The sequence below is a fragment of the Hydractinia symbiolongicarpus genome, chromosome 3 (genome assembly GCF_029227915.1).
Source record: "Hydractinia symbiolongicarpus strain clone_291-10 chromosome 3, HSymV2.1, whole genome shotgun sequence".
In the NCBI taxonomy this organism is placed as follows: domain Eukaryota; kingdom Metazoa; phylum Cnidaria; class Hydrozoa; order Anthoathecata; family Hydractiniidae; genus Hydractinia; species Hydractinia symbiolongicarpus.
This window is the reverse complement of record NC_079877.1, coordinates 13038277-13053156: the sequence shown is the minus strand read 5'-3', so window position 1 is coordinate 13053156 and position 14880 is coordinate 13038277. Positions and strand designations below refer to the sequence as shown.

General features: G+C 32.8%; 1 protein-coding gene across 1 annotated transcript; it reads right to left on the bottom strand.

Annotated features, from left to right (window-relative positions):
• Positions 1 to 516: 516 nt before the first annotated feature.
• Positions 517 to 14814, bottom strand: LOC130635805 (ribosome biogenesis protein BMS1 homolog). The gene is made up of 24 exons (XM_057445288.1): positions 14402 to 14814; positions 10257 to 10336; positions 9427 to 9615; positions 9052 to 9194; positions 8769 to 8890; positions 8461 to 8606; positions 8101 to 8175; positions 7464 to 7562; positions 7276 to 7310; positions 6796 to 7045; positions 6400 to 6520; positions 6183 to 6278; positions 5746 to 6027; positions 5399 to 5632; positions 4810 to 4949; positions 4514 to 4615; positions 3728 to 3908; positions 3198 to 3256; positions 2914 to 3036; positions 2530 to 2625; positions 2177 to 2228; positions 1880 to 2055; positions 1433 to 1591; positions 517 to 794 (listed from the first exon to the last, which is right to left on the bottom strand). The coding sequence occupies exons 1-24, from the start codon at positions 14748 to 14750 to the stop codon at positions 576 to 578; spliced, it is 3528 nt and encodes a 1175-aa protein (XP_057301271.1). The 5' UTR covers positions 14751 to 14814; the 3' UTR covers positions 517 to 575.
• Between the last annotated feature and the right edge of the window lie 66 nt (positions 14815 to 14880).

Sequence of the window (14880 nt, the reverse complement as noted above, 5' to 3'; positions counted from 1 at the left end):
TAAGCGAATATATCTCTCCTGCACTTAGGTAGGGAAGAGCAAACAAGACGAAAAATTAACTTTTTTACAAACATGCTGCAATAACAACCAAAATTACCAAAATTTTGGGGAACGACGTTCAAAACTTTTTCACTTAAAAAGAAAAACTCACATCGTGTGTAAAACTGAGATTATTTAATAGAAGGTAAGTGAACAAGGTGATTATAGAAAAAACATAAAATCTAGGACATTTTGAGGAGTTTTCTTAACTTTTCTGTATAATATTGCTTGACTTCTCATGCCAAAATTTAAGAAATTCCAGGGCTTTGTTGATAATCTATTTATTTCATCTTTAAAGTAGTCTTTGAGAATATTTTGACTGTAAGCTTTATAAAAAGATGCAACCATCGCGAGTTGGACACAATGTATACTTTCCGGGACAAAAGCAGGACATTTTTGTCAAAATTCCAGGAGAAATTTCTTTTCTGGATTCTCTAAGAATGTGGAGTCTTCACGAGTAAAAAGAAAATCACTGAGTGAAGATAAATAGAAAATAATTATTCTTCGCAAATAAAAATACAATTTTAAGTAAAAACTTATTTCCTGCTCTTTCCCGCCGCCCTCTGTTTTCTTTTCTCTTCCTGTCCAAGAAGTCTATAAACTTTTTTTCTCTGTTCTTTCACGCGAGTATCGCGTTCGGCTTCTAACTTCGACATTTTAGCCATAAACACTTTATGTTGTTCCCTCCTTTTCAGTTTTTCTTTTTGCTGTTTCTCACGGTTAGCTGCAAATATTCCTTTCATTAACCGAATAGCCTGCAAAGGAGAGAAAAACAGTATCAGAACAACAAAAAATGTGATGATAGAGGGTGCTTCAACATTTCAGTGTGTTTGGTATAATATTGAAACTCAGTTTGTACGTAAATGCTTTTTTGGTTTTGTACATGGCAAGATCTTATGTCCTGCTTTTAAAATGTACGGTGAAATTTTTTCTAGTGACAAAAACAAAATAAAACAAAAAAATTCTTTCCAATGTTTAACTGTGGTAAAACACGCATTTTAGATGTCTACACATTGTACATGCTAACATTTTAAACGACATTTCAAAAACATTTTATAAAACTTGATCTAAAAGTAGAGATATGACACATAACCCCCTTTTAGAAGTCTTTTTATACCTGCTAAAATGGCATCCGTAAAAGGATATCTTGAAGGTAATGGAAAAGGGGATATTAAGATTGGACAAAACAGACCTTTAATATGTCATTTAGATAGTTTCAAAGATAGTTTAATGTCTTTTGGATGTTATTTTGTATTTATCCGAAAAATCTAATATTTTATGATTTTATTCTCTGTTGAAAATAGATATTAATACTGCAGAAAAGCGAAGAAAGATTGCGTAGGGTTAAGCTGAGCTGCAGTGCCCACCTAAGGGTGTTCCATAATAATTATACCTTTTTCTCGTCAGGTTCCATAATCACAGCTCTCTTTTGTTCATATGTTTTGTTTTTTCGCTTAGGTTCCAGTTTAGGCTTTGATTTAAATGGCAGGTCTTTTTGCAACTTTTTAGGGATGTGTAACGGATTAAATTTTCTTGTGTGACGTTCGATTGGCTATAACAAAATAGATATAACGTAATAGCAAAGAAGAGATTGTTAAGTATCGTAGATGAAAAAACCCTAATCCTTTGTAAGTAACAGTATGTTCTTAAATTAATGCCTTTAGTCCTGATTATAAAATTACACAAATTTCACCTAAAGAAGTCTTATTGCAAGCTCCCAACAGAGAAGATTCAGTAATGCAATTATTTCTTGTAATAGCCACATCAAGAAAAAAATATTTGAGCTTGGTTTACGCTAACTAAGCAGTGCAACACAAATTTTAATCTAGCAACAATTTACCTTGTATAAAGAGTCTTGATTTTGTTCTAATTTGATATTCATATCCTTTCTCATTTGTCCAACAGTTCGCATTCCTTTCCAACTTTGTTTTTGTTCTTTGGATAACAGCAGAGATTGCACAGGATTGTACAACTTTGGACAGCTGAGTGGAAACCAGGTCCGACAAAACACCAGATCTGAAGTGAGAAATGATAGTGTAAAGATAGTGTTCTAGTTGCTAGTTATTTTTTCAAGCCGAAAGAAAGACCGTTACAATATTTTTGGTATAAATAAAGTAAATAAAGTAAAAATACTAACCGCTAAGTAATATTTTATCTTCGAAAGTTGCCCGAAAAGCACCTGGTGGCGCCTATAAAAAAAAAGAACAACAATTAAAAAACATCAGATTATTCACACCACTCGTCAACACTTTCTGTGGACATTATTACATCCTAGCATCAATGAATTTCATATCAAACACATCTTCCTTATAGCTAACTGACTTAGCTGTTTTCTCTGACAAAACACTATGGTTCAACTTGCATTAGAAAAGGTTTTCCTATTGCAAAAAAAAAACTTAAAAAAAGGAATTCAGCTAGTTGAACAAGTAGTCTACAAACATTTTATTATGGTCACTCCAGCTTTTTTTTAAACAAACTTTATAAACCTACCTTTATCGCTTTCTTGACTTGTCCACGTATACCGCTCACTGTCCTGATTGACGCCCCTTCAAATTTTGTCACCTCCAACGCAGAATTAAACATGCCCTAATGCAAAACAAAATCATTTTAAGCTCGTTTCGCGTTAGCTCTATGTGTGATTCATGTGTTAAAATTATTGTAAAGAATCGAGACCTTAAGAGTTTGGCAACCGCAACACTTCATCCTTAAGCAATCAAGGAAATCTACTCAGATGACTCGTGGATTCATGTTGCAAAAGGAACGTATGCAAAAAATTAAAAAAAATATTTTTGAAACAGTTTGGAATGCAGCAAAAGATCATAAAACATGTCGGTCAAATCGCTTTACATAAAACAGCAAGCTAACAACACCTACTTTTATAAACGCTGTATTTTTGAAAATTTTTAAAGGTGTTCCAACGAGTTTGAGTTTTTTAACAACTTGTATAGATTTATCCAGATCAACAATTACTCCAGTGGCGATAACACGAAATCTCGTCTGAAAGAAACAAGTAACAGCCCGACATACACATTTGCATCTCTTGACATAGTGATGTATGTAACCTCACGAAGTTTGACACTTCACACGAAAACAGCACAGATAAACATGTCTGTGTTGAAGATGCAAATATATAAGCATAAAAACGTGTAAATCTATACCGTTCTTTCACCAATAGATTGTATGGCCAACAGGCCTGTACCAGGAGGGGTAACAGGACCTGAAATAAATGGATACATATAACATAGCAATTACATTAAAATAAAGTTGAGATTTAGAACGTTGTATATGTTAGAGGCCTTCGAAAATTTTTTTCGGGCCCCGTTAGCAGGATATTGCCGCTAAGATTCAGACCCCCCCCCCCCTCTTTTAGCGGATTTCCGTCCGTGAAATACACACATTCGGATAAATTTTGGGAGGCTCAGGGGCTGTAGATAAAAGTTATCGGAATTGATGACATAAGGAATTATGCTCACAAACGACGAAGAATTTTCAGGCCACTAAAAAATTTTCAAAATTTCCCAATCCCTAGCGGATTTTTTTTTCAAACTTCAGATATCCCGCTAACGGGGACCGAAAAAAATTTTCGAAGGCCCCTTACTGTCGTAGAATGAAATTAACGCTAAAATACAAGAACATTAGTTCATTTTACGTCATGGATGACCCCTAAAGTCAACTATTTTTCGCTTACCATACATTGTCGCAATACAATGCATATGTTCAGGTGTGTATTTTAAGGAACGAAATCGACCATTGTGATCCTGTATTGAGAACAATGGTATCGTTTGGAATCTTCTCCATCCGAGGGACACAATGATAGGGTCACGATTTTTTAAAATTTTGTCGTACCACCTGTGTTTCTTGAAACGGGTCTGAAAATAAAGAAACATCTAAGACTTTAGGGTTGGACGTTGTCAGCATAACTCTAAGGTGATATAAGAGATAAATGATTGTCTGTAAATTATTGTATAGTCCCAATATGAAGTTCATAACTTCATAACAACGACTAGTCACTCTCTAGGCTCGTTAAACAAATCTCCAGAAAAATATTAAACCATTCTGAAAGTAAATCTTACACAGGAAAGACAACAAACAACATTCTAAAGGCGAATACAAACTGTTTTTCATAGAAATTTCATTTCTGTAAAATAGTTTATAATCAGTAAAAAGCCAGTTAATGAAATTCTTAAAAAAAATCAAGACATAAATAGCATACCATAAGTCTTTATATCCCTGGGACTAATTTTTAAACCCGCGCCAAAGGCAACAGGCTATAATACTAGGGATATGGGAATAATAAGCCGAATCTCTACTGGACGATATTCGCGACGATTTTCGTGACGAAAAGTGGAAACCAATTCAACTTTTCGTCATGACAAAATCGCGACCAATCAAATTCGAGTAATGATGACGATCGTCGAAAATATCGTCCCGTGGAGATTCGGCCATAAAAACAACGCAACGAACAAGTTCCTACCTGTATATAACCAATATTATCTTCACCAGGCAACAACCCACCAATTATGACAGGATAAGAGGGATCAAAATTTTTCACAAATTCACAAGGTACTCTTTCCAGCTAAAATAAAAAATCACCAAATTCAAATAATGTTATCTTTAGTAGTGATTCATATTTATTGTATTACATTCTTAGCAAGGTTTCTTAACTTCTCCTTTAAACTACTCATAACTCTGGAAAACCCATCTGTCCGAACATGATAAAGGAGAAAGAAACAGTTCTCCTCCTGTGGTAATTTCTACACAACTACTCACCTCAATACGGACATACATGCCGGCTCTGAAACCTTCATACTGCACCCTCATATCATCTTCAAGGTGTTCAAATTCTTTACGATTTAATTCAGCTTGTTCTGTCATTGTGTTTTTTAAGTCGTCATAAAATGTATTTGGACCTAATAGCGAAAAAGATTTCTAAATTATAATCAAAATAGTAGATTTGCATTGATACCTTTAAAATACAGAAACACAAGTCAAGTGTGAACAAAAATAAACAACGATCATTGTACACAACTGCTAAAAGAATAAATTGAAAATGATAACAAGCCTTGAGCTTTATCAGCGGAAAGCATGAGTTTTTTTACTAAAGTGCTTAAGTTCATATTTCTCGCCTAAAAATGAATTGCATTTTTCTTTTTTTCAATCTCTTGAAATCTTGGGTTCGCATAATAATAGTTTGAGCAAACTGTATATTTTCCAAATTGTAAATTTTTAAGAATTTAAGTGTTGAATCCGGGAAATTAATGTGAATTTTAATAATTTAGGGGAGGGGGGTAGAAGGGCCAGGGGCATTTATTGGAGAAAAAACGCTAAGTTATTTTTTAAACATGTTGGTAATGGTAACCTTTTTCATCGTCATAATCTGCATTGAACATTTCTTTCATCTTGCGTTTTTTGTCAGCTCTCTTTTCAGCTGACGTTTTTTCAAGACCACCAGTGCCATTAGCAACATCATCATTCTCATTCTCAGCCGCATCATCTGACATGCTGTCATCACTGTTGTATCCAGATGGCCCATCCTCGCCTGTCGTAACTTCTCCAGTTTCGAGATCTTCAAAATCACCGTAAATTTCCTCGTCTAAAACATTACAAATGAAAAAAATCTTGATATATGACAGATACATTTTAACTCAGAAATTTAGCATGTCAACCATCTTCCAATTAGCAAAAAAATGATCCTTAAAATCCTACCATCATCATCATCATCATTCAATAGTTGTTGTGCATTCTCAGCTGCTGACCACTTGCCAGTGACGAAACAATCTTTTATTAGCTCTATTAACTCTTCAGTATCAAATTGTTTAAGTTCTGTTTCTACTAATCGAGAAGAATCCATGTCATGGTATAACGACTTGCTTTTATTTGATTTACCAGAAGTAGATCTATTTTTGATTTGAAATAACCCAGCCACTAAGTCATTCTCGTTTTTCCCTTTTTCTTCCTCCAATCCAGTGTCTTTATCACTCTTAACACCTGATAAAAAAAACAAATTGGTAAAGTTTTAAAAGATGACTTTGACACCAATAAAAAGTGTCAGCTACATAGATTAACAATCTGTGCTCGAACTCAGTGTTCAAAATAATAAGCAGTGTGTTCTGAAAGCTTAGTGAAATCAAAAATTATCTAACCTTCACCATATATCACTCTTCTAATATCATTGTTATTTCGAAATGTTTTAATACTTGATACCTTTAATTTTAAATTCTCCTTCCATGCATTAAAATCTAAAAATAAATCGTTTTGTTTAAGATTTATTTTAACATAAACTGCTACAGACCATGAAAACCTGCGTTTTCAAACTATTAGATGTTTCTATCAAACAGCGAAGCAAGAAAACCACCAAACCTGCACTGGATTTTTCTGAATGAGTTATCTTATCAAAGTCTTGCTTGTCATCATCATCATCATCATCACCATCATCAGAGCTATCATCTTCATAATCCACTTGGCCTTCAACTGCCATATCCTGTAGTCACAATAAGAGATATTTATTCTGTATTTTTGCCTATTTACTTTTGGTCTGAAATGGTTTGTTTATTTGGTTTATTTATTTGTTTTGTTTATTTTCTCTCTAGAGATGATTCCAAAAAATATGTTGGATCAAGTGATGTAAAAAATGTAATAATAGATTTGATAAGGTGAAAGTTATTTCCAATTCACAAATACTGAGGGATTGCTAGCTATATATATAGAGAGAGATATCATCTGAAATTGTAGTAATTGCATGAAAAAACAGTTTACCATTTTCATTCTTTTGCTAGATTTTTTGCCTTCTTTACCTTTCCCTTTCTCATTGTCATCTTCATTTCCATGGTCATCATCATCATCTTCATCATCGCTTGGTTCATCCATGCCAGAATCACTTTTATTTTCATCGTCGTCAGTACTGTCAGCATCTTTGTCTCCATCATCATCAAATATAGGTCTTCGCCGAATACGACCATTTGAATCTGTCACGCTTTCCTCTTCGGGCATGGTCCACCTATTATCACTAAATCAAGCAACTGTTTTAATTAAAATGCTGTTTCCAGAGTATCGCTGATTAAATGGCATGTATGCAACTATCGTCTTCTTTAGTCTCTGTCAAACACTTAATGATGGATTAAATTTATAAAACTATTTAATAAACAAGCACTCTACTAATGCAACTATTTATAAAAGTAAAAGCCAATTAAAACAGCTACAAAATAAAAACAGAAATGTTAATAACACTATGCTTACCTTTGTATTGAATCTCCAGTCACTGGAGCAGATTTCTAAAGACAGGAGAAGTATAAGTAGCTGCTTTAAATCCAACAGCATTTACATTAAATGATTATTATCTATTTTAAAATTTGCCATAGCTTCTTTTTTAATCTTTAAAACACTTAATGCACTGAGAGAAGATTATAAACCATACGTAAACCTACCGAAAATATGTTTAAACCACTAGCCTCCATTTTTGAATCCATCGATGCTTTGGACGAAAACAAAGAAGACATTAACTCATTTTCTTCTTCTTTGTTGAACTACACAGTATAAAAAGGATTAAAAATACATCTATGTGTAATTAGCTAAGTATTATTTGTTTGCCTAATACAATTTTAGAAAAATCTGGCTGGTTACAACTTAACAAAAAAATTTGGGGGGGGGGGGGGGGGGGCAGCTAAGAAATAAATAAAAAAATAAAACAATTAGTATAAGGAAGGTTCATTGCATGTGCACTTTATCAAAATTACAAGGAAGCTAAGTATGAATTTAAGGAACGATTTTAACGAGGCTTACACCATACCCCCTCCCCCCATAATCACAATGACTTTATTTGAAGAATAAGAATTTTTTACACTTTTTATGGCAAGCAAAAATTATTAAAGAAAGACCTGTTGGTAATACATTACGATGAACAATAAAATTCATTTCCTTTGTTATAATTATAAGGCCTTAAAATTCGAAAACAGAATTATATACTTTCTTATATTTCTAAAGTATAGCACACAAATAAATGTGTACTGTAGTTAGTTATACATTCTTTTTTGCACTAGTACCAAAAAAATACAACAACTTCACCTCATTGTCTTTGTTATGACCCAGAGCAGCTGCTTGTCCAGCTTTGCTTCCTCCCAAATCTATATAGACAGCATCCTAAAAACAGGAGTAACAAAAATGTTTGAACTTATAAAATAGTATAAAATCTACAGTATTTCAGTCTTAATTTTGTACATGCATATTTACATGGCCTAAATGCAGATTATTCCAAAGAGTGACTATTCTTTTAGTATTTATTATTCTTTTATAAATAATTTTGCTTATACATATTTTAAATTTCTTATATGTGAATAGAAATTGTGAAAAAAAGTTTTAATAAGTACCTAGTGTCAATCTATGATTTATAGTAATTTAAAAATTATGCAGCCAGGCTGTTTATACCTTATCATAGACTATCCCTCCTACACCTGACATTGGTGCATAAATAAGTCGCTCTTTTTCTGTTAGAGATCTTTTCTTCTCTTTTTCAGGAAGTGGACAAGGATCTGGTAGGGGATGCATTGCTTTGACTGTGAAGTCACCACAACCTAAAATAAAATTGTACCAAACAGTTTTGAACAAAATTCTTAAAACTAGCGGATTATAATTATCACTATACCTACTACTTTGAAGATTCAAGGATTATTTTAAGAAACATATTATTGTTGGTTTGGAGATAAAGTGTAATTTTTGATTTTGGATTGCCCTACCTATGACATGTATTTTGCAATTGTACTTCATATGGGCTCCTCTCATATAACCATACAAACAAACTGAACGGTCACATTTGTAGTTTTGACGTATAGCCTCAGGATCAGTTAGATCTTCAAACCTGTGGTGAAAGAACAGTGTGGTTAATCATGGTTAATCATTTTTAACATTCACGGAGCCACTATTACAAAAAATAAAAACTGATCTCCATTTTCTTTTGTTGCTTACAATATATAAATCTCATTGCAAAGATGGGATGTTGCACATGTTAAATAATTTTACCTGTCTGCCAGAACATAGGGATGAGACGATCGCCATATTAAAGGTCTAAATTTCATGACAGATATGAATCGAGCTAAGTTATGAATTTCCGTTTTAGGGTACAAGCCATATGAAATGCTGGATAAATAAAACAATTTTGCTCCCTGTAACAAAATAAAGCAAATTAAGAGGCTTGTAAAAAGATCTAACAGGACGTAAGAATCATTACATCCCGCTTTTCAATATTTAGTTAACCAGAAAAATCACTTCACCAATTTATCAAAAACATGTTGACATTATAAATCTATTGTATAAATCAGTAAAAAGAACTACCGCATTGTATTTACAAACTGACCAATCATGTTAGTTAAATTTGTACTTTAAACATTGTCTGACCTGGTACACTTCTGTCCAAAATCTTTGCTTTAAAGTTTTTTTAATTTTTTTTAATGATTTATTCTTTTTCAGCAAGTCCAAATGAGTTAGAACACCCATTATCTTTGGAAATCCATGAACTTGAACAATGTTTAAAAATTCAAATATTTCCATTTCAAAACCAAAGCTAGCATCAATCAACAGTAATACCTGAAAACAAAAGATCGTTTGGTTTTATAGTCTGCAATATAATTAAATCAAAATCAGATTTAGAATGACGTAACTCCCATAAAGTTTCTAAATTAGACATTTTTTCAGCTTCTTCAAAGAAAAATGAACATCTTCACTATGCACATTAGAGACAGAATTACTCTCTTTAAATAACTTTTTATTCACATTTATTCTCTGGAAATTCCCTAAGATGCAGAGATTGGCCAATTATTTTTTCACGCATGTGTATGGCAGCTTTTAAATAGCTGTTAGTGCAAAACAGAAGATGTATTTCATGCGACATGTTGACTTTTCAGAGAATTAGAATTTTTCACTCATTGTCACTAACAATAACAGAACACTTGTACAGAATCATGGGTTTATGCAAAACTACTGCAAAATTTTTCTGGAATTCAAAATCGTTATACTGGTCTAAAATTCAATATTGAATTCGACATGCACGTTATTTGATGATCAGGAAGGCGTGATTACAGTTTTTCAATACAAGTGCTAAATCAGAACAAAATCATAAAAAGTGCCAACATATTTCCTTACAAAATTTAAATGGATTTAAGTTATCGACTAGTCAACTCTACCTGTAGCCAATCTTACACAATCAAAAACAATAATTGAAGACTTACCAAATCCGCGATTTTTGCGACATCAATCATTGAATTAACATCATTATTGCATTCGATAATGGTCAGCCTACGTTTTTTACCTGAAAAACAGAAGTGGACCTATATTTATCGTTTTTATACAATTTTACGAAAAATAATCACTGACTACATAAAACTTAAGACGAATCTAACTGTGCGACTCATGGCACAAATCCATGTTTGTCTAGAAAATATAGCCTTTAAATTTGTTTACATCAGCAAGCTCCTACTGCTGTGTTATTTTATTTACATGTTTTGTTAACATGTTGGTATTTGTGTCAGCATTGCTGAGTGCCAAAATGAATTGCAAAGACTATATATTAAGTGCAGCCTTAGACTTCTTTGTGTGAAATTTCTAAGATGGAGAAAATATTATTAAGTTATAGGAAATTGCTAAAACTTGCTTTTTTAATTATACAGGCATTAATAACTGAATCAATTAACCTTTCAAACAGAATTTATAGAAATTTTAAAATATTGCTTCTCAACGACCACTAAAAAACCCTACAAACAAAAATTTAAATCGGAGTTACAAGGAAACTAATCAATTGTTGTCCATAATTTGAAGACATATTCTTTTACTATAAATAAAGCTTGCTGTTTTCAGGGGTTTGTACATAAAACAAGCCAACTTTGCTCTTGGTTTGTTTCTTTTATGAAATTAACATTATCTGTTCACATATATAGGACAGTTGTACCAGTGAGAGGAAGTTTTATATTTTTATTTTTATGACCATATCAATCATACGTGAACAATTTTTTTTTAAATTTTCAGACCACAACAAAAAAAGGACTAAAATTTGTATTGTAGTGTAGTTACTTTTAATTACAATAAATGTAATCATATTCTAAAATGGTCTTTTTATATATTTTTATACATTTTTAGTGATAGCATTTATATTTCTGAAAGGGGAACTCCCACCCCCCAAAAAAACTTTCTTAAATCAAAAATATATCTGGTGTGCATAAAGAATTATCAGTTTCTTTCAGATCTATAGTATCTCCCAAATAAAGATAAAACATTTTTATTAAAATTTACCTTTTCTCATCACATCACATGTTTTAAAAAAGGCAGCATTTATAATGGCAAAATTGTTTATGTAATGCAAATTATGATTCATGTAGACAAAAATTATGCCAAACAAGTCTGAAAGACAAACACCATAATGTTTTTAGCTTTTTAAAAAAATTTACTATGTTTCGTAAAATTGCTTTAAATATATAATATAATATATATCTGAAATATATAAGATCGTGATAGACCTCTGAATTCCTCAACAGTCAAAATTTGAGTTTGCATCTTGTCACACCCAGTAAAACTGTTATTCTTAAGGAAAACTGAAGTGAAGGATACATAAAAAAGTCAAACGACATGTTAACCTCGTATCCAGGCTTGTATGCCACTTCTTCCATCTGCACTATGCGAGTTGGGTTAAAATACCCTTGATTAGTTACGACTTCATTTAGTAATTATGATGGAAAATGAAAGGCGCCATTGAACTTACGATGCAACAGTTTATTTGGTATAAAAAAGTTATGGTATTTGGTTCAAGAACTACTTTTTTTGTCCGCATAATTACAGTACTGGAATCAGGACACCTAACATCGTGGATCGCAATCATGCGTGTTGCGCACGATTTACAAAGCTGTCGCGATAGTAAAATTTTTAAGCATTGTGAAAGTCGTGATCCATCATGGGTTGACTTTCATGATGCATCATGACTTTCGCGATCTATATAGTTATATAGATTATAATTATCACTTACTCAATGCCATGAGAGAATAACGCAATTAAATATGTTTTTTAAATATTGTTTTTTGTTTTGTTTTTTAAATCAAAAAAAACATGGCATCAATAAGTGGAAAGAAATTTAGGGTTCTGTTTAAAAAAGGCATATCACTTTCTCCACTTTTAAGATTTAATTTTCTTCTATTCTACTTGTCATTGTTTTTGGAGACCAGACAAAACAAAACAGAAAGAAGAAATCACAGCATTGCCTCTTGGTTATAAATTAAGATAATTAATGCTTATCACGCTCTTTCTTTTTTTATTAGCTTGACATGGATTACTGCATATTATAAGCCAAAATAGCCAACAGGGGAGAATGCTCATTGTGACAGTTGAAGATAGTTGCCGTACTATGAAGATAATTAAATTTAGAGCATGAAAGTGGAAATTCTGAAAATTTAGATATTTTAAATGTCTAGATCTGAAACTGTCTCTATAAGGAAGCGACTAACTGTTTGAGCAAAGGAAAATAATCAAAAAGTAAGACAGCTAGCGAGGCGAAGCTGTCTTCAGAAACAACAACAAGAAGTGGTCAATGTTGCAAAGAAGTCTGATTTCAGTAATTTAAAATGTTTAAATAATAAATAATAACACAGAAACTTCGATTGATTTATCTGATTTATCATGTTCGAAACTTTGTGGATACATTTATAAAAGCATTACGATGGAAACACAGCTACGGATACTCTCCCTCATTCCTTATTTTTTCTGTAATGGAATGAATCCAGCAACCATATAATCGATTTTGCTGTGTGTTTATTATCACATGATTCGTGCAACGAAATGTTATGGCGGTTCTGTAGGCTCACAGAAATTGGGGTGAGTTTGCTATTTCTATGAAACATTTGAACATGTATATCTTTCAATTTTTACTAAAAAATAGGTACCTCAAAAAATATTCCTACAGGGTGATTACGCGCCTTTAAGGGGGGACGCTTAAAAAATGCTGGGTGCTTAATCGGATCATTACGGTAAGTAGAACCTGCTGTATATCTTTCAAAACAACGCAGGTATATTCTGTATAACATTCAAAACTACACAAGAATAAATCTTGCTGTACAGCTTTCAAAACAACACTACTATAGAACAAGTAATTAAGTTGTAGTCACCTTATATCCAATTTCTAATAAAAATACAGGATGCAAAAAAAAATTTAAATGTAAAAAAAAACAAATAAAAAGACACAAGATTAGCTATACACATCTATTGTTTAATATTTCTAATGTTATTCATGATCCATGGCGAGAATCGCAATTAATAGTGACGATCGCGATAACATCCTTATTTTTTGTGCATCGCGACTATCGCAAAGCTCTTCGTTAACTTTTTTTCTATCGCGATGGTCACGATAAAATCGTTGATCGTTCGTGTCGCGCATGATACACGCTCACGATTTTAGGTGTCCTGATTCCAGTACTGTACCCTCTGCAATAATGTGTTGGGTTTGGACATTAATTACTGAAGAATTTCATTGTGCAAACTAAGTTAGATTTAATCAATTTGATAAGGTTAGTAATTTATTCAATAAGCATTTTGTTGCCAACCAAGTTGCAGATCTAGAATTATTGATTCATTGGAATAGTTTAACAACGATATAAAAAAAACTTTATCTGCAGTGGGGAGGTAACCTTTAGTTTTTTTTTAGAAAATTTGTGATTTTAATCAACATTCAAGAATATCCACTAATAAAGGAGTAACAATGCGCGATTGGCCTTTTTTTACATTGCCAAAAATATCACTAGAAATGTATCATAAAATTAAATAAGGCCACTCGGCAATTCGTTGTGACGTCATAACAATCTTTTTGGAGGTAAAAGGTTTCCGTATTTTAGGTAAAGAGAGTGCAGAGCTAAACACATTTTGGAGTTTTAAGAACAATGTTAGGAAGTTTGAGCGAAGATAATTTTCTGGAGCAAAATCTAGATAGCTAGACAGATTTTTCTTGTGGTTACCTTTCGTTAATTATTCTTCCATTTCCACATTTTTAGCATTCTTCCCCCCTATGAACTAGGCTTGTTTTCACCCAGCGAAATTTGAAAAATGGCGGATGTACCACAAATGCGATTCGCCAATTAAGCAAAATGACAATCCTCACTATGGCAACAAAGCTGAACCGAATCGCCGAATTATTAGCTAGCTCTAGATCCTTTTGTTCTTTACATTTTGCACACAATAAAAAAACTATAGCAACAAATATAACCGGAACCAATGAATTTTAAATAACCTGTGATACAGCATTTTCGCTTACTCAACAATACACAGAAGGCCTCTGAAAGCAACACTTTTAGAAACTAACGTAGCTACCTACACACAAAACTAAAGAAACCTATATAGCTACCTGAAACAACTGTGACAGGGCCCTTTAAATCACTGATTTTTTCACGGGTGTAACTTTTAATTAGGTTATTTATAAGTGTAGTTTTTCCAACTTTCGGAGGGCCGACAACTGCAACAACAACTGGAGGAGGCTCCAAGGACGTTCTGTCAACCAATGGAACATGCTGCTTCTTTGTTTCTAAATCAAGACTTCTGTGTACCTGCTTCGCTGCCTTGTTGACTGATTGTATGGCAAATGCCTTTGGATTTCTTTTTTCATTTGGTTGATGCTTCTTATCTTTCTTTTTTTCAGCTTTTCTTCCAGCTTGTCTTGCCCTATGCACTTTTTGCTCACTACTATCGTCAGCCATATTTGTTTTCACATGTGGGTAGCCTTCGAATTCGTCTGTGATTTCCGTGGCCGAAAAAGCTCCTGACCACCATAAGCCAGAGTTCAGCTGATCGAGAGTCAGACTAAAAAGTATAAGATTTAAATATTAT

Excerpts from the sequence above, each read along its gene's own strand:
- LOC130635805 (XM_057445288.1), bottom strand. The coding sequence starts at position 14,750 with ATGGCTGACGATAGTAGTGAGCAAAAAGTGCATAGGGCAAGACAAGCT. Across the intron at positions 6,028-6,182 it reads AAGAGTGATATATGGTGAAG|GTGTTAAGAGTGATAAAGAC; the intron begins GTTAGATAATTT and ends TTTTTTTATCAG. Across the intron at positions 1,592-1,879 it reads ATCAAGACTCTTTATACAAG|CCAATCGAACGTCACACAAG; the intron begins GTAAATTGTTGC and ends ATTTTGTTATAG.